The following is a 24,992-nucleotide window of genomic DNA, read 5'->3' as shown; positions in this document are numbered from 1 at the left end:
CTAACCTAGAGGCACCCTCCCTCGGTTCTCCCTTCCGGTCTCAACCTTAGTCGGCGACAAGGTCAAATATCGGGTGCCCAACTCACAACCTAACCAACTTCCGTTGGTGGACAAGGGTCACAAATCGACACTACCCAAAACCCAAACCTTAAACATGCAAATTCCCCTAGACTACCCTCACCAATTTTCCCCACAAATTAGCCTATGTGACAATTAGTTAGTGAAATTACCCATATCGGGTCAAACCGAGTCCTAGAAGGAGACTACTCACTAATCATGTTTCTAAAGGCTAAATAAACAACAAAGATAGAATCTTTAAACATAGACATGGATGAAAGATGAATTCTACAACCAAGCATCCAAGAATCCAACAATAATTATAAGGAAAGGTGATTTTAATCTAATGACAAGGTTTATTAAACTAAAAGACACAATCTTTAACCAAATCCACTCAAAGATTAAGTCTTTGAGGACAACTAGCAAGGATGAACCAAGGAAAGAGAATCAAAACAAAGATGAACAATGAAAAGACCAACAATGGTGAAAACAACAACAATTAAACAATAAAGATGCTAACTTTGTCAATAACAATCAAACAAACTTGAAGAACAATAGAAATGTAAACAAATGAAGATGAGGAGAGAAATAATACCAATCTAAAGCAAGAAAGGAATTAGGATAGAATAAATAAGGATAAACTTTCAATCTTCTTCTTACAACCCAACTTCAATCCCTAATTAATTGAAGAACTTGCTTAATTAGGGAATGATTAGTAAAATAATTAACAAAGTTTGAAACTTGGAAAAGGAAATAATTCAGATCTAGGGTTGTGTGTCAAAACACCGAATTTTGGGGGTATTTATAGTGTCCTCCTACTTAGGTTACAAAAAGGGGAAATTAAGACAAAACACGGGTAGCAGCGACCGCCAGCCGGTCGACCGGCGGCCGGCTGCCCGGCTCAGGGTCTTCCTTCGTCTTTCCCTCCTCTTTCTTCTTTGCTATCTTCCTCTTGTGCCTTGTTTCTTCCCAAATTCCCTTTAACTAGCTCAATTACCTGCAATGGAGCACCGGAATCGATAGTAGCGGGAATATGGAGCAAAATGCAAGAAAAAGGGCCTAAGATCGTGCCTAAGTAGTCCAAAAGATTAGCAAAAGAAGGGGTAAAAAGGGGCCGAATGTTCATTCATCAAATCTCCCCACACTAAGTCCTTACTCGTCCCCGAGTAAGTCCTCAACCTACGTACAAGGCACTACTAAGATAAATACGGGGAGTGGGTGCACAATATAAGCATCACTCTACAATGCTACTAACTAAGCCGATCGAGTATTAGCGCACTCAACGCCCCTTCAACTCACAATTTGACACCCATGAGGGGAGAGTGCCCTATTGCAAGGCAAGTTGGGTCTTGCTACAAAACTTTCAACACATTCATCATGAAAGCACATAATCAACAAGTAGAATGCATCTAACAAAATGATCCACTTTCCTCATCTAAGTGGCCGAATTTTTTCAAATAACTAAACACGGTCTAGGTCGGGAGTACCGTCTCAGAAGTGCCAATTGAGGTGCCAACCCCCTAATTGTGACAAAAGCAACCCTTGTGTGACCAATGCCCAAGAAACAAATTCAAGAGCGGGGAAAGGGGAGAAAGGCAAGTCCGCCGAGAATTACAAAACCGACACAAGATTCAACCGAACGACCCATGACTAAGGGGACCAAGGCAACGACATCCTCACGGTTTTCACTCGTCACTCAATGAAAGAACAAGGTGATTTTGTGACCAATAGTAACCAAAATCACTCAACTAACTCAACTAGCGAAAACGTGCCCGCAATCTAATGTGTAAAACCGTCCTATGTCCAATGAAATGCAAACAACGGGAAAATGCACAAAACATGAAGCAAGGGTTACAACGGGGCTAAGGAGAAGGTCGAAACGGGATTGGTGCAAGCACCGTTTGGATATGTGGGGCTCAGATCAAGAATCGTCGACACATCACATCCCATCTCTTATTGCAACACATGAGACACGTCTATGCCCTAACATAGCAATGATGACCAAAACTATGCAAACATAGCATAAACCCAACTCAAGTAGGAAAAATTCGATAAAACTCCTTTTATTTCAACAAATGGTAACGTCTACACCGTAACAACGACTCGGTTTCCCAAGCCATGCAAAAAAAATGTGTAGACCCGACTCATTTTTGGAAAAACATCAATTTGCCCCTTTTTATTTAGCAACGGCTTCTTCTACCCCATTAAATGATGAGTAGGGGTGTTGCTTGCCTTTTCCTTTTTTTTTTTTTTTTTTTTTTTTCTTGACAACAAACAAATATACACAACACAACTCATTTTTTTTTTTTTTTGATTTTTCATGACTTTTCACTTTTCTATTTTGTTTTTCATTTCTTTTTTCAAAACCTCTTATTTATATATAAAGCCAAACCATACCAAATTCCGACCCAAATGGATATGTGTACTATCCATCACTATCCCCCAAATCACCTCCTACAACACAACTACAAAAACCGACCAATTCTTGATTAAGGGAGGGTGGTTATGGGAATGTAGCTATTTTGGTGGGTTTGCCAAATGAAAAGGCTAAGCTCAAAGGGGGTGAATCAAAAAGGGAAACAATGTAGGGAATAAAACAAGGCTATTTGGCTATGTGAGGTTCATATAAACTGATTTTTGCTTCAAATCATATGCACAAAAATGTAATGCAATTTCATGATCTAAGGACGATGCGACACACTTGTGCGTAATGATGTGACACGCCTCGCGAGGAGACCTACTCTCGAACCTAGATGAGGGCGGGGTATGAATGTACCCGCCCTAGGAGGCTCTACCCTTACCTTTGAGTAGCTGAGTCGAGCCAAAGGTCTAGTCTACGGCCCTAGGTCTCACAAGATCGGTCTAGACTCATTGGTCAAGCCCTCCTTCCTCGGCTAACTAAGAGGCCACGGGTGCGAGTCACGAGGAGGGGAAAGGCACAATTGGGCACATTAGTTCATCATGGGGGTACTTGGTTCCCTTCCCTTGACCATGTTCTTCCTTAAAAACATATTTACAAACTCAATGCACAAAGAAAGAAATGCAACAAATATTTACATGTGGACAAATGCATGCGGAAATTTAAACAAACATGAAATGAAACGTGCAACAATTTGGCTAAACCTAGCAGCACATCAACACCAACAAATCCAAACGGTCTCCCAAGGAGACACCCAAGGCAACAAAAATTCCCGTTCTCCTTCAAAATATCCAAGATACCAAGAAGAAAGAATAGTAAAAGGAGTGAGAGATAGGAAGGATTATACCAAGCGGTCTTCTAGCTCCTTTTTGCCTCAAGTGGTCAATGCGCCATGCCAAAGGTTAGACAAAACATATATATACAATGCAAAATTTTTTTTGAATTTTTCAGAAATTTTTCAATTTTTAGGCATTTTCTTGAATTTTCTTAAATTTACAAACATATAATGATATGAACAAATATAAACAATATTCACAAAGTGGATATTTCCCTCCCCACACTTGAAATGTACATTGTCCTCAATGGACAAAAGCATAGGGAGTGAATAAGAAAAAGGAAGGAACATATTTTTTGATTTTTGATTTTTGAAAAATTAAAAAGACATATTTTTGTTGATTTTTGATATAAGAACTCCCTCCCCACACTTATTTATTTATATTACTTCCAAATGGAAATAAATGTGTGGAGGGAATTCAAATTTAAAGCATGTTTTTGTTTTTTTTTTAGGCCCTCCCCACACTTATTTATAGACATGGGAGGGCAATTTAGCGAAAGAAAATAACATGTTTTTGGTTGTTTTAATCATTTTTCAAATTTTTAGTTGGTTTTTATTTTGAAAATGCAATGCATGCTCTATTCTATATGCAACATTTAAAGTACAATGCAAATTATGCTAAGTGAATGCAATTACTAAATGTAACAATATATTACAAAATTGAAATCTAATGCAATCCTATATGAATGCAACTAAATGAATTACCAACTAAATGCATGCGAAAAATTAAACGTGAATGAGAGAATTTGGATAAAAGGGAGAGATCATACTTATCATTTTGGATTTTCAAACGGGAGCATAAGCCTTATGATGGTTCAAGGCTAGGAAATTCCAAGAGCCACTCTACTCTTTCAACAAGAAATATTACCAATCTTCAAGAAATGGAGAGATGAAATACTAACAAAGGGTCAAGGAACGAGATGCATAAGAAGCCACCATTGCCAAGAGCTCACATTTGAAAGTACCCTCTCCACTTCACCAACTCAATTCTCAAAATCAATTTCATCATCCAAATTGAAATCATCATTACCCGCGTCACGAATAACATCATCATCGGTACTCAAATTCCATCCTCCTCCGGACCCCGACGCCCCCGCGTCACCATGAAATGAAGGAGCCACTCCACTATACCACGTGCCACTCTCATGATGAACCACGGGAGTAGGGAAGGCCGGGTTACCGAAGTAATCCGACTGCATGTGGAACCCTCCACGAATAGTCGGCGCGGTGTATCCGTGGGTGGGCCATTGGAAGTAATCCGGGTGCGGCCCATCCCTCGTGACAAACCCGCGTCGGGCATAATCATCATAAATGGGGTAGTTCCCCACTCCTTGGTTATAGTAGATATGGTCTAGCCTTTGGTTCACCGCGTCAAACCGAGTATTCATTTCACTCTTCATTTCACCCAACGCCAAGTTTAAGTTGTCAAAGTACCCTACCAAAGTCGGGTCAAGGGGAGGGTGTTGATAGTTCGGTTGTTGCGACGTGGAAGGCATAGAGTGAGTGTCAAATTGTTGAGGCAAGGAGGTAAAAGTGGATGGGTGGGATTCCGAGGTCGGGCCATGGCGTTCTCGCCGAGAAAGTGTTTGCCGGGCACCCCCGGTGTGGTCACGCTCACGTATGGTGAGGAGGTAAGTTGATTGGTCTTGCTTGATAGTTGTTTCCTTAGTGTTTGGAAGGACAATTGAATCCTTGTCATCAATTTGCCAATATTCACGATTATCGGCGGGGTCAACTGATGCGTGTCATTTATATAATGTTTTACATCTCTTTTTACACGCATTTCAGAGCTCATTTGTTTAGTTTATGCTACATTTCTCCCTATTTCCGTCTACTTCCGTATTTTGTACTTTATTGCAGAAATGTGAAGAATTCGACGGGAAATCAAGCCAAATCCGTCCCCGAGTGACCTGCATTGCAAATGACGTGAAGGAATTGCTTAAGGAACGAGCTTGGTGCGCAATCCAAGGCCCGAAAGACAAGTTCACGAGTTAAAAGAAGTCAATTAGCAGCTCAGCCAGTCGATCGACTAGACCCATCAGTCGATCGACCAATGCTCGGGTTCCAGAAGCTACTGTTGCTGAGGAGCAGTCGATCGACCAGCCTGATTAGTCGATCGACCAGATTTCTTTACCAGCCGAGAATTAGAAAGTCGTGAAATCTCAAAGCCCATGAGGTTTAGGTTTTAGAAATAAGTTGTGGCGTTTATTGCTATATAACGTAACACCAACATCTAGTTTTAGCATCGGAGAATACATTAAGTTTCACATCTAAGTTTCTATCAAAAGTTTCATACAGTACTTTAGTTTTATTCCTTTGAGTAATTAGGGTTCGGGATATCGATTTTAGCATTGGAATTCTGCCTTTGTTCCTAATCTTTCCTCTGAATTTTCGGTATTCATTCTACCCTATTTCCGTTTATTGCTTTGCTTTCATTAGTACTATAGAATTGATAGTTAGTGCCCCAAAAGCCAATTATCGTTTTATCACTGTTGTTATTTATTTTAAGTATGAATTCCGTAATTGTCATGAGTTTTATTGTTGTTTTTACCCTTGCCATGAGTAGCTAAATAGCTTGTGCTAGGATGTAGGCGATTTATGGCTAGGCGGCATTAGATTGAACTCGGACTGAACCCGCGTGTCAGTCGATCGACTGACATAGTTGGTCGATCGACTGACCTTGTAAGGATTTCCTTCGTTTTAATTGAATTTAATCTTGTATTTAACAAATCGAATGCATGCGACCAGTTAGATACCTATTTTGTGACTGACCCATTAGATCGAAAGATAGGGAAGGTTATTTGACCGTCAATTAAATCGACTAAAAACGTACTGCTAAGATCGAAAGATAGGTATAGTTTAGACCGTTAGTCGCTTTTCAGGACGAAAGTTAGTATTAGTGACATTAGGGACCTATAGCGAGATCGAGAGATGCTATTTGTTAGGAGTGGACCGAGAGGACCTCTTATTTCCCGCCTTACCTGTGTTTGATTCAGACCGACCTAGTTTGCTGCCGCCGAAGCTATAATGACCCGACCATCCTAGTACCTTTCTTTTATCTGTTTAAATCTTTCATTTAGTTTATTGCTTTTGTTTTCTTTTAGCTATAGACCAATTTAAACCAACCCCATAATTGTTACCTTTGATCGATCATAAAACAACTAGAATTTACAAGCGCCTCCTTGCGGATCGACCACATACCACTAGCCTAGGTTAGTCTTAATAGGAGTTTATAAATTTTATCTTTGGTACTCACAACGACGGGTATCAAATTTTGGCGCCGTTGCCGGGGAGGCAATAGTCCTAATTTTAGTTGCTTTTATTTTTAGTCTTTCTTAGTTTAAGGAACGTCCGTTCCTTAAACATTCTTATATTTTGTTGTAGTTTCCTCTTATGCGCGAGTCTCGGGGTGGTCCATTACTGCCGTTTGATCCGGAGATTGAAAGATCTTTGCACGTTAAGAGGAGATTATTTCAAGAACAACAATTTGGAAGAGCCAAGTTCTCATTCTAGCTTTTTCGAGAACGAGTGCATTCGAGGAAAATCCACCATCTTCACCCGTTTCTACATCTTGGTGAGAGACATTTACTTCTCCAGAAATTTCAGTCATGGCCGAGGAAGCAAGTATAGCTAGTTTTTCCGAGCCGACAGCCGACAATTTATACAAAGGGTTCGAATTACGGAGAAGCCGGAAATTTGAACCAAAGCCTTTGCTTACATTACTATGGTCGAGAGAAACCGGTTTGGGAGGCGCAAATGAAGATGCGGCTAAGCACATGGAGACCTTCATTGACTCATCGCTGCTTCATTCCCCCACCGGGTGGCGTGACCCGGATCAAATCAAGGAGACCATGTTCATCTTTTCCCTTCGTGATGCCGCAAGGGAATGGTATAGAGATTTGGACAGGACCGCTCTGGAGATCACTGATTGGAATACATTGGCATTGGCGTTCTACAAGAAGTACTTCTCTGCTTCAAGGACGATCGCTATTAGAGCTCAAATCACGGGCTTTAAACAAGGGCCAGATGAGAATTTCCACGAGGCATGGGTCCGATTCAAGAAGTTGGTGCGAACCATACCGCACCATGGGTTTGCAAAGTGGAGTTTGTGCAATCATTTCTACAATGGGTTGTACGACGATCAGAGGGCCATTTTGGATGCTGCTGCCAATGGAAGATTCGCTGAAAATTTGGGAGCAACCAAAGGGTGGAAGATCATTGACGATCTAGCTACCCACAAGGCCGAGTATGGGAATTCGAGTGGGAACCAGAGGAGAGCTGCTGAATCTTCCTTTGTTGCTGCACTTGAGGCTCTCACCGCGAGATTTGACAAGTATGAGCTAGGAGGAGCCTCTAAGGGTGGGATATACCAAGTCAATGCTGTGTCAGATGGTCCCTTCCTTTGTGAAAGGTGTGGAGTTGAGGGCCATGTCTCGAAGAACCGCCTAGTCCTTTGAATCTTGTCTGCCTTTCAACACTATAGGCAGAACAACACCTACTACGAGCCACAGCATCCAAACTTGAGTTGGAGAAGCCAGAATGTTTTGAATCCAACCCAACATCCGCCACAGCAACAACCGTATGTCCCGCCTCATCAGAAGCAACAGCAATACCAGAAGCCTCCTTATGTGCCGCAGCAGCAACAATCACAAAATTAAGTTTTACGAAATGAAGAATCATTCTTTGAAGGAGTCCCAAGCAAGAGAGGCCGGGATGAAGTTACTTGAGAGCCAAATTGCTCAACTAGCTAGTAAAAGTAACACTCGAGCTCCCGGACACGTACCCACTCAACCCGAACAAAAGGAGACCCTAAATGCCATCACCCTGAGGAGCGGGTCTACCCTTGACGGTCCTGCTATGGTTGAGGATGCTGTTGGGAAAGATGAGCCAGAAACAAGCCAAGAGAAAGCTTCAACGAACAAATCAAAGAAAAAGGCGTCGCCAGGCATTTGATCGATCGATCAAGTACCTAGTCGATCGATCAAACACGGGTTCTGAGAGCTTAATCATGCACCCCGATCGATCGGCGAGGAGGGTGGTCGATCGACTAATATCACTGCTGATGTTGAAGAATTTCGTCCTTTAATGCCAACTAATCTACGAGACCACTTGTTTCGGGGTACCACGGTCCCGAAAGTTTTGGGGACAGACCCGAGTGCTGATGGGTCAGTCCCGGCTCCGAAGTTCGATCCAATGACGGTCAATGGGTCTCATTTGAGACGGTCTGAGGAGGGGTCTAGCTTCAACAAAGAAAAGGTGACGGACTTTCAGCCAAAGTCCAAGGACGCCGGCGCGCGCGAATTAGAGGAGAGGGCTAAGGTGCTCCTTACAGCCCCGTATCCGGAGAGGCTCGTGCCAACCAAGGAACAGGTATCTTTCAGTAAGTTTGAGAAAGTTATTCGTAGCTTAAATGTTCAGGTACCCTTCCTTGAGTTAGTTAACCAAGTGCCAGCGTACACCAAGTTTATGAAACAGTTGTTGTCAAAGAAAAAATCACTTGAACATGTTCATACTGTTGCGTTAACTAAAGAGTCTTGCTCCTACTTGTCTCACACTGCGCCCCATAAGTTAGAAGACCCGGGCAGTTTTTCCGTCCCTTGTAGCATAGGTACCTTTTCTATCGAAAAGGCTTTATGTGACTTAGGAGCTAGCATAAGCGTCATGCCCTTGAGTCTAGCTAGGAAGCTTAAACTGACCAGGTTTGCTATTACTGAGATGACAGTCCAGATGGCTGACCGATCTGCGGTCGAGCCCATAGGAGTCCTAGAGGACATACCCGTCCAGATAGGGAAGTTTTTCTTCCCTGTTGACTTTGTTGTCCTTGACATGCCTGAGGATGACCATATTCCCATTATTTTGGGTAGGCCATTTCTGCACACTGCTGGTGCAGTAATTGATGTCGGTCTAGGAACCTTAACTTTCAAAGTGGGAAAGCACTCTATTTTCTTTGCCCAGCCGGCCAAGAAAAAGGATCCCATGTGGCATGTCACTTGTAACACGGTTTCTGAAAAGAAATCGTTCTTTGTGCTTCCTGAATCGCCTGTCCCTATTACTACTGCTGTATTAACCCCTCCGCCCCGGATTGGGAGCAAGATGGAGGAAGAATCTGTTGTTTTAAATAATGCAGGAGCTGGTTTGGGGAAGGGAGTACTACAAGTTGCGCCAGCTGTAAAGCAGCCGATCATTCAAAGAGGCGGTCTTGGATGCCTGAGCTATGGGAGCGATGAAGAAGTAGGAGATGAGCCAGCCAAGGTGAGACGGTCTGATTTGGATCTTGACGATTCCAAGGAAATCCTTGATTGGGGAGATGACGAAGCTGATCAGCTGAGTTCTCCGTCTGTCGAAGCTATGAAGGGTGCACCTGATAAGATGAGCACCATTGAAGCTACCTCTAGTAGCCAGAAGCCGACGAAGTGGGCCATACCGTGGTCCTTTTTGATCAACTATTAGTTGATCAAGTTCGTTATAGACTTCATTTTATTGCTTTCGAACTATTTTCTTATTGCTTTTGTGTGCGCGAAAACTTCGCATTTATTTTGTTTTGTTAGGATTTTTAAGTACTTTAGACTTCTTCTGGGTTTTGCGCAATTTTGGGCGCGTATTATTGTGCATTTGCAGGTATTTAGAGCTTATTAGCTCAAATCATTGAGCAATTACGAAGAAATAAGACACTGCTGCGGATGTTTCGATCGATCGACCGGCACCATTGGTCGATCGACTGAATTGCGGGTTACAGGAGCTACTGTTCACAACCACCTGGTCGATCGACTGCCTCTTTAGGTCGATCGACTGCTGCTGCTGCTATATTCTTTCACGACCTCTCCCCTGCTGTGTTTGGTCGATATGCGGACCTAAGGGAGTTTTCTACTCCGCTTTATTTTCCGTCGAATTATCTATTTCTTCTATTGTCTCATTTATGCACAATTTTTACGTTTCAAAATTGCTTTCTTCGGTCTTATGCGTGGTTTTGATTGTCTTTCAGGCACTCTTATCGGTAGCACTGCTGGCTACTGAAACCTCCTAGCTCACGCTGGTTTGGGGAGGTTTCCTATATGCCGCGCTTAAAGTCTTGTGAGTTCTTAAGTCTTTACTTTATGTCATTGTGTTTTTATTTCCCTTTTCTCGCAAATTCCCATTTCTCTTTTCTTCATTACATGATTTTGCACAATGGGGACATTGTGCGATTTGGTTTGGGGAAGGGTTTTGCGTCGCATATCATTTGCTTGCATTCACGTTTAATTCTGTTTTGCATTGTTTTATTCCATTTCATCCATTCATACATACAACATTCAAAAAAAAATTGAAAAATTTCAAAAATTTCCATAAAATGCACGTTTATTTTAGCATATAGGTCGAATCGGAACGGTAGTATTTCAAGGATGATATTGCAATTTGCACCTGTTTTGCCTGAGCCTTGCTAGATTAACATGTTATTAGTAGAATCATAAATGCATATCTACGAGTTTTCGTTGAATTATTTGCTGAACTTGTGACTTGACTTTGAAAATTGGCAAACTACTTATATTTTCTGAGGTTTAGAGCTTATAACTGGTGACATTTATGACCAGTTCATCTAGGAATGTGAGTAGTACTCCTTATGAGACATGTTTCCTTAATTTGCATAAATATGAACTTGATCTACTTAATACCTGTATGCATTCGGTTTGTGGTCTGTCGACACATGTGGTAGAAGTTTCCTTTTCTCATTTTGCCCATAAGCTCCACACTGCCAAAAATATCCTTTTTTGTCCCATTTGCTACATACTACATATAGCCTACCTCTGTCAAGCTAGTAGTCTGGTTTCTGGGATTGTTACTCGTTTTTGGTAGCCATTGCTCTTTTGAGATGAAGTTGGGAATGAAAAGAAGGAAAGAAAGAAAAAAAGAAGAAAAGAAAAATGAAAAAGATGAAAAAAAATGATTCGAAAAAAAAAGAGTTCTGTACTGTTCAAGGCAGTCGATCGACTGCCCAATATAGTCGATCGACTGAAGCTCGAAGAAAAAAAAAAGTCAATTCGCATAATTCAATCCTTATCTTTTGGCGATTTTTGCTCCCATGTTTTATTCTTATTTTATGGGGAGTTTTATTGATTTGATAGTTTGGAGATTGTGAGTTTTGTGCTTGTTATAGCACCGTTTCGTTTGATATTGAGCAAGAAGTTGGATGTTGTCACTTGGTTCCGTTTTGGTACTAGCTTGATCACCTGTACCTCCACTTTACCATGAAATGTTTTTCCTCTTCTTACCCATACCTCACATATCCCATATATACCTCGGCATGTGTCTTTGGTCATCTGTTTGGTTGGAATGCGTATGTACGGTCGTAGAGGTCATTTTCATACTTCATTGCTGGCATGTTTTCATAGGTCGCAGTTAGGTGAGAGTCTGTACAAAATTTACTTCTTTCTATCTTACATATATATCACCTGCGCTTATTGAGTGATTTGAGCGACCCGTGAGAGTCCAATTTGATAAGTCTCTATAGTCAACGGTTCAGCAGTTTTTGACGACTTTATAATTCGTTTGCATAATTCACATTACTAATTGATTGTTGGTTGTGCATTAAACTGGTTCAGGCTCTACAGTTTGCATTTCGCTCTGAGATTGAACTCGTTCCATTAGGTCATTAGATCGAGTCTAGTTCTTGCTTGGGGACAAGCAAGGTTTGGTTTGGGGAGATTTGATGCGTGTCATTTATATAATGTTTTACATCTCTTTTTACACGCATTTCAGAGCTCATTTGTTTAGTTTATGCTACATTTCTCCCTATTTCCGTCTACTTCCGTATTTTGTACTTTATTGCAGAAATGTGAAGAATTCGACGGGAAATCAAGCCAAATCCGTCCCCGAGTGACCTGCATTGCAAATGACGTGAAGGAATTGCTTAAGGAACGAGCTTGGTGCGCAATCCAAGGCCCGAAAGACAAGTTCACGAGTTAAAAGAAGTCAATTAGCAGCTCAGCCAGTCGATCGACTAGACCCATCAGTCGATCGACCAATGCTCGGGTTCCAGAAGCTACTGTTGCTGAGGAGCAGTCGATCGACCAGCCTGATTAGTCGATCGACCAGATTTCTTTACCAGCCGAGAATTAGAAAGTCGTGAAATCTCAAAGCCCATGAGGTTTAGGTTTTAGAAATAAGTTGTGGCATTTATTGCTATATAACGTAACACCAACATCTAGTTTTAGCATCGGAGAATACATTAAGTTTCACATCTAAGTTTCTATCAAAAGTTTCATACAGTACTTTAGTTTTATTCCTTTGAGTAATTAGGGTTCGGGATATCGATTTTAGCATTGGAATTCTGCCTTTGTTCCTAATCTTTCCTCTGAATTTTCGGTATTCATTCTACCCTATTTCCGTTTATTGCTTTGCTTTCATTAGTACTATAGAATTGATAGTTAGTACCCCAAAAGCCAATTATCGTTTTATCACTGTTGTTATTTACATTAAGCATGAATTCCGTAATTGTCATGAGTTTTATTGTTGTTTTTTCCCTTGCCATGAGTAGCTAAATAGCTTGTGCTAGGATGTAGGCGATTTATGGCTAGGCGGCAATAGGTTAGATACGGACTGAACCCGCGTGTCAGTCGATCGACTGACATTGTTGGTCGATCGACTGACCTTGTAAGGATTTCCTTCGTTTTAATTGGATTTAATCTTGTATTTAACGAATCGAATGCATGCGACCAGTTAGATACCTATTTTGTGACCGACCTATTAGATCGAAAGATAGGGTAGGTTATTTGACCATCGATTAAATCGACTAAACTGTGCTAAGATCGAGAGATAGGTATAGTTTAGACCATTAGTCGCTTTTCAGGACGAAAGTTAGTATTAGTGACATTAGGGACCTATAGCGAGATCGAGAGATGCTATTTGTTAGGAGTGGACCGAGAGGACCTCTTATTTCCCGCCTTACCTGTGTTTGATTCAGACCGACCTAGTTTGCTGCCGCCGAAGCTATAATGACCCGACCATCCTAGTACCTTTCTTTTATCTGTTTAAATCTTTCATTTAGTTTATTGCTTTTGTTTTCTTTTAGCTATAGACCAATTTAAACCAACCCCCATAATTGTTACCTTTGACTGATCATAAAACAACTAGAATTTACAACTGCCTCCTTGCGGATCGACCCTGTTACCACTAGCCTAGGTTAGTCTTAATAGAAGTTTATAAATTTTATCTTTGGTACTCACAACGACGGGTATCATCAACTTTGAACCAATCCAAAGAGTGGGTAAGGTAGAATTTTGATAAGACATTAGGCTCTTGAACCGGGTTGTACAAAGATTCATCAAACCCACCAATATCCTTGGCCAATTGGGTGATCATCCCGCCCACAAAAATCCCCACGCTTTGATCCGGGAAATTAGCCAACTTCCGAAGGTGGAGCACAAAGTGATGAGCAATGTTAATTTGAAACGGCTTGGGCTTTTGGAAAAGGTAAGAGCCAAGGATATTTAGTTCATCGGTCCTCACGGACCATGGTTCACTTCTAGCAAAGATAGTTGATGAAGGGTTTTGTCGCACTCCCCCGATCAAACAATTTACTCAACTAATGTAGTAGGGTAGTCGAGGTCGAACCACAAGGAGCAAGGGTGATTACTAATTGTTTAAATTCTTTTGCTTAGCTAAGTCCACAATAATGAAGTAATGGTAAAAATCTAACAACTAAACTAACAAATTAAAATGCAATTAAATAAGAAAAGTAACAACGAGCAAGGAAGGATTAAAGTTGTAAATCAAATGAATTAAAGGCCTAGAACTCGGTTCTCCCACAACAATTCGTAAATCCACATACTAATTCCCTAGGCTTATCGTTTAGGTGAACGGGCAAGGAGGAGATGGCTCTAATTCGCCTAGAACCTCCCTTCCGGGTTCGCAAAAGGACACTAGCTACTCCAACTAACCCCCCTCCCGGGTTCGAAAGTTGGTATTCCTAACTCAAAACCCAACAACCACGAAAACATGCATTTTTCCAAGGAGGTCAAGAATTTGGTCAAGATCATTAAGTACTCATCGTATTCCGGGTCATCCCACTCCTCCTTCCGGAGGTCGATTTCAAACGCTAGTCTAGAGGCACCCTCCCTCGGTTCTCCCTTCCGGTCTCAACCTTAGTTGGTGACAAGGTCAAATTTCGGGTATCCAATTTACAACCTAACCAACTCCCGTTGGTGGACAAGGGTCACAAGTCGACACTACCCAAAAGCCAAACCTTAAACATGCAAATTCCTCTAAACTACCCTCACCAATTTCCCCAAACAATTAGCCCATATGAAAATCAATTAGTGAAACTACTCATGTCGGGTCAAACCGAGTCCTAGTAGAAGACTACTCACTAATCATGTTCCTAATTGCAAGAGAAACAACAAAGATGGAAACTTTAAGCATAAACATGGTGGAAGAACAAATTCTATTACTAATCATGCAAATATCCAACACAAATTATGAAGAAAGACGAATTAATCTAAGATAGAAAGAGATTAATGCAAAAAGACACAAACTTTAACATAAGCAACTCAAAGATTCAATCTTTGAGAGCAACAACAATGGAAAACAAAGAAAAGATGAACAAGAGAGAGATTAGCATCAATTAAACAACAAGAAGTAGTATTCTAACATGAACAACTAAACAAGAATTAAGAGAAAAACAAAATGTAAACAAATGAAATAAGGAAGAGAAATTATACCACTTAATTGCAAAAGGTAAAAACTTTGGATTGAAAGAATGAAAGGATTCTTCAATTCCCCAAATACAACCCAAAATTACTAATTGTAAACTAATGGAAAGAGAAGAATTAAACTAATAATTAAAGAGAGATAACAACTTTTTATTGAATGAAAATAAGAGAGGAAATATGAGGGTTTTACAATATTGAGAGAGAATAAGATAAACTAGTCTAATTTCTAAGGTAAAGTAATGGGTTGGGTCATGAGTAGTTGTATGAAGTGTCTTTTATACTCATCTAATTACTACTACTAATAATGACACTAATAATAATAATAATAATAATAATAATAATAATAATAATAAATCTAATCCTAAATACAAAACTAATCGACACAAAGTTTACAAAACCAAACAATTGAAAAACAAAGAAAAAGGAAAAAGGGGGAAAAGTGGGACGCGTGAACAAAACGCAGCAAAAGGGTGTCCTGCCGGCCCGCCGGTGGCCGGGGCTTGTGCCGGCAGCGAGGGCAGTGAAGAAAGAGCAGAAAAAAGATGGGTGTGCGTTATGCCGGTAGGCCGGCTGCCGGGGCACCGGTAGAAGATCACAAAAATGATGCGAGGTAGTTGATTTGGTGCGTTTTTGTCGGCTAGGCAGTACGGGTCCCTATCTGGTAGCGAGACCTTCACAAAAAGGAGGAAAAATGGGTGCGTTCTGCCGGTTGAGGGTGTCGACTGCCGGGGCACCGTCATAGAGAACAAGGGGTGTGATGCGATGTTGTTGATGCAGGGGAGTCTCGAAAATGTGGAGCACGATTGATTTTTGCGGTAGTCGGGTCCCAATGCTTAGGGTTTTCGCTAAAGCAAACATGGAAATGGTGAATGTATGATGGTCTGTTGATGTGAATGATGACGATGCATAATTGTAAATTAATGGTGGAGTGATGGTGATGTTGGAATCTGGGTTGACAAAGGCGAGAAGGAGCAGGAGATGATTGATGATATTCGGGTTAAATGGTAAGTTTATAAGAAAATGGAGATGAATGGTGAATGAATGTTGAATTGATGATGATGGATGAATGAACGAGTTGGTTGCTGTGTTGTTGATGATGAAGCAAAGTGTTGGGGTTGACTTTGTCAAATGGTCAGCTTTGACCATTTCTTTTGTTTTCATTTGATTCACATGCTTTGCTCCCATGACCCGTCTCACTCCTCAATTTCCGTTCCCTTTTATTCTTACTCGAATCTCCACTTTATGATATCGCCTCGCCTACAAATTATAAACAATAATAAAATAATATTAATACTAATGTTATTGAAAACCCGAGTAATTATTAAATATAACTAATATGACTAATAATTATAAATTAGTTAATTAAATGAGCTTTAGTTCGATAAAAGCACACAAAATCGAGTCGAATAAAAGGTTAAAGTATGAGTAAAATGTCGCTAAAATATGAGTTATCAATAGTCCAACCCATAAATCGATGCCAAACCCTTATAGCCGGAAAATGAATAGAGTTGGCACTCCTTTTCCCAACCGAGGGATCGGGCTTACCCGAAATAGCCTCCCAAACCCTTGAGTGATGAAAGTCGGCGGGTTCTCTATAAGAGTCCATGTAATTCAACCCAAAAGCTTTCCCAAACCTCTTCAAGGTCATAGTATGGTTTCGGTTCATAAGTCGGAACCTAATTTCAACAATTTCCCCGGTGCTTCTTCTTTTATCCACTTGAAGCGAGCTCAAGAATTCCCAAGTAAGGCAAGGGTAAGTCAATCGCTTAAGGGTGTACAAAAATCCCATTCCAACCCCTCTAAACAATTTCTTAGCATCGGTATCTATCCCTAAATCCTTCATGGTTTGGCTACAAATAAATTTAGTAGCATGAATGGGACGATTTTTGAATAAGAGAAACTTACATTTTTGAGCTCCGGATGCGAAGACAAGATTAGGGAAGTCGGGATCCGGCGAGGTATCCGTCACTTGTGCCACCCCGAATTGAGCCGACTCCTCAATGGCCCTAGCCGTGTCCGCCCTTGTCCTTTTGGATGCCATCTTCAAGTAAGTGGGAAAGATGAAGTATTTGTGTGGGAGAATTGGGGAATTAGAGAGGATTTTATGTTGAGTGAATGTAGAGAGAGAGAGTGAATTTTAGAGAGTGGAGGGAAAAAGGGTGGGTGAAGGAATATAAAGGGGGCGGAAAAAAGGCTGCGAGCCGGCTGGGTACCGGCTGCCGGTCGCCCGGCTCTCGGTCATGCGAGCATTTCTCAAAAATCAAATTTTTAGTGTCAAAATTGATATGTCTCGGCGCCGGTCAGCCGACCGGCCGCCGGTCAACCGGCTCAGGGTCATTCTTGCTTCAATTTCTCATTTTTCGACTCTCAAAATTCGAAACGCCTCGGCGCCGGTCAGTCGACCGGCCGCCGGCCCTCCTTCCCAATGTCAGGCTTCAAAAAGGATCAAATGACGACCATCTACCAAAATTGCAAGCTATATACAAATTCCATGGGTTGCCTCCCATGTAGCGCCCTTGTTTTACGTCGTAGGCTCGACCAAGTAAACAAGCCAACAATTTTCATGTTAAGGACGAAAAAAAATATCTTAAATCACTAGAAAGGTATCAAGGATCTTCATTTCCTTTTGGACGAGATTGCCAACGTGATAATGCTTTAATCTTTGACCGTTTACTTTAAAGGTTCGGTCTCCTTGGCTTATTTCAACCGCTCCATGAGGGAAAGATCGGACAACGGTGAAGGGTCCGGTCCACTTCGACCTCAATTTTCCGGAAAAGAACTTCAAACGGGTATCATATAGAAGAACCAACTCACCCTCCTTGAACTCTCTTCTAATGATGCACTTGTCATGAAATCTTTTCGCCCTTTCCTTGTACAACTTAGCATTCTCATAGGCTTCTAGCCTAAATTCTTCCAATTCATTCAAATCAAGAAGTCTCTTCTCACCGGCCGCCTTCAAGTCATAGTTGAGGTGCTTGATGGCCCAATATGCCTTGTGTTCAAGTTCAACCGGCAAATGACAAGCTTTGCCATACACCAATCGGAATGGTGAGGTACCGATCGGCGTTTTGAAGGCCGTCCGGTAAGCCCACAAAGCATCATCAATCTTCAAGGACCAATCTTTTCTTGACTTGTTCACGGTTCTCTCAAGTATAGTCTTCAACTCTCGGTTGGAAATCTCGGCTTGCCCATTAGCTTGAGGATGGTAGGCAAGACTCTTCCTTTGTTGCACACCATACTTTTTCAACAAAGCTTCCAATGCTCTCTCTCCGAAATGAGTACCACGATCGCTAATGAGGACTCTCGGGACCCCAAACCTTGGAAAGATGACCTTTTGAAGTAGCTTGATCACTTCCTTAGCATCACAAGTCTTAGTCGGGATCGCCTCAACCCATTTGCTAACGTAGTCGACCGCCACAAGTATGTACTCATTGCCGAATGAGGATGGGAAGGGACCTTGATAATCTATCCCCCATACATAAAAAAGCTCAACCTCAAGCATGAAATTCATGGGCATTTCATGTTTCCTTGTGATGTTCCCGCTCCTTTGGCATTTGTCACATCATTTAACATAAAAGGCAACGTCACGGAATATAGAGGGCCAAAAGAAACCACATTGAAGCACTTTAGCGGCCGTCTTCTTGGAGCTTGCATGGCCACCACAAGGCAAGTCATGGCAATGGCTCATAATGGTAGTAGCTTCCTCTCTTGGAACACACCTTCTTATCATCCCATCGGCACAAGACATGTACAAACATGGGTCATCCCAATAATAGTGCCTCACATCATGGAAGAACTTCTTCTTTTTGTGATAGTCGTAATCATGCGGGATTATCCCGGAAACCAAATAATTCACTATATCCGCATACCACGGTGCTTCACCCAAACTTAGGGACAACAAGTGGTCATCGGGCAAGTGATCATTGATAGGAAGCCCATTGTCAACGTTGAGGTTGATTAGCCGGGATAAATGATCGGCCACCACATTTTCAACTCCTTTCTTGTCCCTAATTTCCATGTCAAACTCTTGGAGAAGTAATATCCACCTAATCAATCGAGGCTTGGACTCCTTCTTGATGAGCAAGTGTCTCAAGGCAACATGATCGGTGAACACTATAACCTTAGCTCCCACCAAATAGGTCCGGAACTTCTCCATTGCAAAAACCACGGCTAAGAGCTCCTTTTCCGTTGTTGAGTAATTTGTTTGAGCATCATCTAGAGTTTTGCTTGCATAATGAATTGCATGCACCTTTTCATTCTTCCTTTGGCCTAATACCGCGCCCAAGGCATGATCGCTCGCATCACACATCAACTCAAACGGCAAGCTCCAATCCGGAGGTTGTATAATTGGAGCACTTGTCAAAGCTTCCTTCAACCTATTAAAAGCATCAAGACACCGGTTAGAAAACAAGAAAGGGGTATCTTTGGCTAACAACTCGGTCAAGGGTCTCGCGATCTTAGAGAAGTCCTTGATGAAGCGGCGATAAAAGCCCGCATGACCAAGGAAACTTCTCACCCCCTTAACATTGGTGGGAGGTGGGAGACTAGCTATGACCTCTATCTTAGCCTTATCAACTTCAATTCCTCGGTTGGACACTATGTGTCCCAACACAACACCTTCTTGTACCATGAAATGGCACTTCTCCCAATTGAGTACAAGGTTAGACTCTTGACATTTACTCAAAACTTTCTCCAAATTCATCAAACAATTTTCAAAACTTTTCCCAACAACCGAGAAATCATCCATGAAAACTTCCATTTCTTGTTCAATGAAATCGGAGAAAATTGACATCATAGCTCTTTGAAAGGTAGAGGGAGCATTACATAGCCCAAACGGCATCCTCCTATATGCATAGGTGCCGAATGGGCAAGTAAAGGTGGTCTTCTCTTGGTCACTTGGATGGATAGGGATTTGGAAAAATCCCGAATAGCCATCCAAGAAGCAAAAATAGTTGTGTTGAGCCAATCTTTCTAGCATTTGATCCATGAACGGTAAGGGAAAGTGATCCTTCCGGGTGGATTTGTTCAACTTCCTATAGTCCACGCTTATTCTCCACCCGGTTACCGTCCTTGTAGGAATCAATTCATTCTTGTCATTTCGCACTACCGTCATGCCTTCTTTTTTGGGAACTACATGAACCGGGCTTACCCACCTACTATCCGAAATAGGATAGATAATGCCCGCGTCAAGTAGCTTAAGGACTTCTTTCCTTACAACCTCTTTCATGATGGGGTTAAGCCTTCTTTGTGGCTCAATTGAGGATGCGTCCTCATTTTCAAGAAGAATTTTATGAGTACACAAAGAGGGACTAATCCCCTTGAGGTCACCAATAGTGTACCCAAGGACACCCTTGAACCTTTTGAGCAAAGAAATGAGTTTTGAGGTTTGGGTGTCATCAAGTGCACTATTGATGATGACGGGAAAAGTGGAATTATCTCCTAGAAATTCATACTTCAAAGAAGAGGGAAGAGGTTTAAGTTCAACCGTAGGAGGAGGCGTGGAACTCTCCTCCTTCTTACCGACTTCCAACACTTCAAATTTGGGAGCTTGTTCATGAATAGGAGCCGAATCCAACATCCATACATATGCAAGAGTCTCAATATCTTTGTCATCGACCTCATACCCACTAACAAGACAAGTCTACAAAGGATCCATGGAAGAAGCTTTTGGGTCATGCTCCTCCATGGGATTCTCAAGAATGTCAACAATGCAACAAGTGTCACCGAGAGATGGAGCTTCCATGGACTTGTGGAGTTCAAATTCCACTCTATCTTCACCCACTTGTAAAGACAACTTTCCACTCTTTACATCGATCATAGCTCCACCGGTAGCAAGACAAGGTCGGCCTAAAATAATAGGCACATTGTAATCCTCCGGCATATCCATAACAAAGAAATCACATGGTATGACAAGCTTCCCAACTACCAAGGGTACATCTTCAATCACACCAATGGGAAACTTGACCGACCGATCGGCAAGTTGAAGTGAAACTCTAGTTGGTTTCAAATCTCCCAAATCAAGCCTCTTGAAGATTGAAAGTGGCATGAGGCTCACACTAGCCCCCAAATCACACAATGCTCTTTTAATAGCCAACCCTTGGATAGAACAAGGAATAGAGAAGCTACCCGGGTCTTCTAACTTGTTTGGAAGCTTGTTCGTGTGAGTAAGAATAGCACTACATTCCTTGGAGAGGTTGATGGTTTGCACCTCTCCATTCTTCTTCTTCAAGGTGACAAGTTCCTTAAGAAACTTGCCATAAGATGGGATTTCGGTAATCATATCAAGGAAAGGAATAGTCACATTCATTCCCTTCAAGATCTCAACAAACTTCTCATATTTCTTTTCAATTCTAGGCTTTGCAAGCCTTTGTGGAAAGGGTACCGGTGCTACATACTCCCTTGGTGGTGGAGTACATTCTTTGGCCTTAGTTGCAACAGGCTCATCTTGCTTTGGAGGGTCAACCATCTCCACCTCCTTAGACTTCTCCACCACAATTTCATCTTCTTCCACAATTTCAACCGGGTGCTCTTTCACAACTTCATTAGTCACCCTCTTTCTCTTCCACTTAGGAGATTTCTCAACCTCCTCCAATTGCTTCCCACTCCTCAAAAATACCGCGTTCATCTCCCTTGGGTTAACCGTATTACCCGGAAACTTCCCCGGATTTTGAGCCAATTGACTCAATTGTTGAGAAATTTGGGCCACATGAGTTTCCGTAGCCTTTTGTGATGCCCGTATTTCATCATTCACCCGGTTTTGTGAGGCAATGTGGTTATCAAGCTTTGAGTCGGATTTTTGATTTGCAATAACCAATTGTTCAAAAGCTTGTTCCCAAGATGGTTTTTGAGGGGTTTGGAAGTTTTGGTTTTGTGGTTGGAAATTTTGGGTTTGTTGTTGATTGAAATTTTGCCCCTTGAAACCCCCAAATGGTTGTTGGTTTTGGGTGATGAATTGTTTTCCTTGGAAACCGGGTGGAATTTGTCTTTGTAATTGAGAGTTTTGATTGAACCTTGGTTGTTGTTGAGGTTGGGAAGTGGTGGGATTTTGAATGTTTTGTGAAGCATAAGACAAGAAAGGGTGAGTTCTTTTTCCATTGACAAATTGGTTGTTGTTATTATTGTTGAACCCTTGTCTTGCACTTGTGGACTCCCAAATTCCATTTACTTGCTCATAGCATTCCTCACCTAGGGGTGCAATCAAGGGACACCCAATGGGAGTGTGCCCTTGTTCACCACACAACTCACACGACAAGACTTGCCTCATATCGGAGCCCTTAGGTTTTGAATTTAGCAAAGCAACTTGTTGGGTGAGTTCATCTAGCATACCCTTAACTTCCACATTCAAAACCGAATTAGAATCCTTACTCTTACCCTTCCTCATTTGCCTATCACTTCCCCATTCCATAGTTCTTGAGGCCATCTCCTCAATTAGTTCCTTTGCCGCTTTATGCCCCAAAATGTCTAAGGCACCTTTTCCCGATCCCGCATCCAATGAAAGCCTTAGGTCTTGAGTCAACCCTTTGTAGAAATTGTTCACTAGCTCGGCCTCGGAGATGCCATGGTGTGGGCATAACCGTTGGAGCTTCTTGTACCGTTCCCATGCCTCATATAATGTCTCATCCTCTTCTTGAGTAAAGCTTTGTAGTTCACTCTTGACTTTGGCCGTTCTTGAGGGTGGGAAATACTTGTTCAAAAATGCCGAAGCCAACTCATCCCATGTCTTGAAGGAATCCGGGTCACAATTCTTCAACCAATCCTTGGCCAAACCCCTAAGAGAACGGGGGAACAACCTAAGGCGAACCGCGTCATCGGAAACCCCATTTGACTTGTACATATCACAATTTTCAAGGAAATCATTTAAATGATCATTTGGGTTCTCCAAGGGACCTCCTCCAAATTGGTTGTCTTGAACAAGGTTGAGCAAGGCATTTTTAATCTCAAAGTTATTAGCTTGAATTCGTGGCCTTTGGATGCTTGGATTGACTATGTGCTTAGGAGCCATAGTGTCTCTTATCGAACCGGGATCACCCATGGTGTTAGGCTCTTCTTCTAAAACCCCAAAAGGATTTTCAAACACTTCGGTAGCTTCTTGGTGATTAGCTTCTTCAATTGGTGGTATATCTAGAAAACCCCTTCTTCTTAATGAATTAAGTCTTCTTGCCGTAACTTCAATTTCAAGATCAATAGGATATGTTGGTTGACCTCTTCTTTGTCGCCTACTCATGCAAAAGACCTAAGCACTTGAAAGAAAGGATTAGTAACAAAGGACTTAGTCTAAACTAGAACAAAAACGATTAATATCAAGCCGTACTCCCGAACGGCGCCAAAAACTTGATGGTCTCAAGTTAAACCTCGCAAGTGCACGATTTTATCGTTGTACACTCTAGAGGGTCGATCCACAAGGAGTAGGGGTGATTACTAATTGTCTATATTCTTGAGCTTAGCTAAGTCGATAGATAACAAAGAGGGTAGTAACAAACTAACGCTAAACTAGCAAATTTAAAGACAAACAACAAGATAAGGTAAAAACAAGCTAAAGATAGGAGATAGATCAAATAAAGAGAAAGACTAGAACTCGGTCCGACCATGAATATGAGTAATTCCACATACTAATCGTCTCGGCTAATCAAAAGGGGTAGAAAGGTAAGGGGGAGATGGCTCTAATTCGCCTAGAACCTCCCTTCCGGACTCGCACTAGGACACTAGCTACTCCGACTAACCCCCCTCCCGGGTTCGAAAGCCGGTCTCCCTAACTCAAAACCCGACAACCCCAAGAACATGCATTTTCCCAAGGAGGTCAAGTAAATGGTCAAGGTCATTAAGCACTCATCATATTCCGGGTCATCCCACTCCCCCTTCCGGAGGTCGATTTCAAACGCTAACCTAGAGGCACCCTCCCTCGGTTCTCCCTTCCGGTCTCAACCTTAGTCGGCGACAAGGTCAAATATCGGGTGCCCAACTCACAACCTAACCAACTTCCGTTGGTGGACAAGGGTCACAAATCGACACTACCCAAAACCCAAACCTTAAACATGCAAATTCCCCTAGACTACCCTCACCAATTTTCCCCACAAATTAGCCTATGTGACAATTAGTTAGTGAAATTACCCATATCGGGTCAAACCGAGTCCTAGAAGGAGACTACTCACTAATCATGTTTCTAAAGGCTAAATAAACAACAAAGATAGAATCTTTAAACATAGACATGGATGAAAGATGAATTCTACAACCAAGCATGCAAGAATCCAACAATAATTATAAGGAAAGGTGATTTTAATCTAATGACAAGGTTTATTAAACTAAAAGACACAATCTTTAACCAAATCCACTCAAAGATTAAGTCTTTGAGGACAACTAGCAAGGATGAACCAAGGAAAGAGAATCAAAACAAAGATGAACAATGAAAAGACCAACAATGGTGAAAACAACAACAATTAAACAATAAAGATGCTAACTTTGTCAATAACAATCAAACAAACTTGAAGAACAATAGAAATGTAAACAAATGAAGATGAGGAGAGAAATAATACCAATCTAAAGCAAGAAAGGAATTAGGATAGAATAAATAAGGATAAACTTTCAATCTTCTTCTTACAACCCAACTTCAATCCCTAATTAATTGAAGAACTTGCTTAATTAGGGAATGATTAGTAAAATAATTAACAAAGTTTGAAACTTGGAAAAGGAAATAATTCAGATCTAGGGTTGTGTGTCAAAACACCGAATTTTGGGGGTATTTATAGTGTCCTCCTACTTAGGTTACAAAAAGGGGAAATTAAGACAAAACACGGGTAGCAGCGACCGCCAGCCGGTCGACCGGCGGCCGGCTGCCCGGCTCAGGGTCTTCCTTCGTCTTTCCCTCCTCTTTCTTCTTTGCTATCTTCCTCTTGTGCCTTGTTTCTTCCCAAATTCCCTTTAACTAGCTCAATTACCTGCAATGGAGCACCGGAATCGATAGTAGCGGGAATATGGAGCAAAATGCAAGAAAAAGGGCCTA

General features: G+C 41.7%; 1 protein-coding gene and 1 non-coding gene across 2 annotated transcripts; one reads left to right on the top strand and one right to left on the bottom strand.

Annotated features, from left to right (window-relative positions):
* Window positions 1–20,636: 20,636 nt before the first annotated feature.
* LOC141587514 (uncharacterized) lies at window positions 20,637–23,027 on the bottom strand. The gene is made up of 3 exons (XM_074408995.1): window positions 22,161–23,027; window positions 21,378–21,776; window positions 20,637–21,020 (listed from the first exon to the last, which is right to left on the bottom strand). Exons 1-3 carry the CDS (start codon window positions 23,025–23,027, stop codon window positions 20,637–20,639), a joined length of 1,650 nt encoding a protein of 549 aa, XP_074265096.1.
* LOC141589506 (small nucleolar RNA R71) lies at window positions 22,549–22,655 on the top strand. Its single transcript, XR_012520441.1, has one exon. It is a non-coding gene; the product is annotated as a small nucleolar RNA R71 (small nucleolar RNA).
* Window positions 23,028–24,992: the final 1,965 nt, after the last annotated feature.

Source organism: Silene latifolia, chromosome 6 (genome assembly GCF_048544455.1).
Source record: "Silene latifolia isolate original U9 population chromosome 6, ASM4854445v1, whole genome shotgun sequence".
Taxonomy (NCBI): Eukaryota; Viridiplantae; Streptophyta; class Magnoliopsida; order Caryophyllales; family Caryophyllaceae; genus Silene; species Silene latifolia.
Note: the sequence above shows the minus strand (reverse complement) of the source record. Positions and strands in the feature narration are given on the sequence as shown.

What these genes read in the sequence shown, in the direction of transcription:
- LOC141587514 (XM_074408995.1), bottom strand. Translation starts at nt 23,027, where the DNA reads ATGGGTGATCCCGGTTCGATAAGAGACACTATGGCTCCTAAGCACATA. An exon ending in GTGAGGAATGCTATGAGCAA is followed by an intron (nt 21,777 to 22,160) that starts GTAAATGGAATT and finishes TCCGACTCAAAG; the next exon opens with CTTGATAACCACATTGCCTC. An exon ending in CAAGGGAGTATGTAGCACCG is followed by an intron (nt 21,021 to 21,377) that starts GTACCCTTTCCA and finishes TCAATCTTCAAG; the next exon opens with AGGCTTGATTTGGGAGATTT.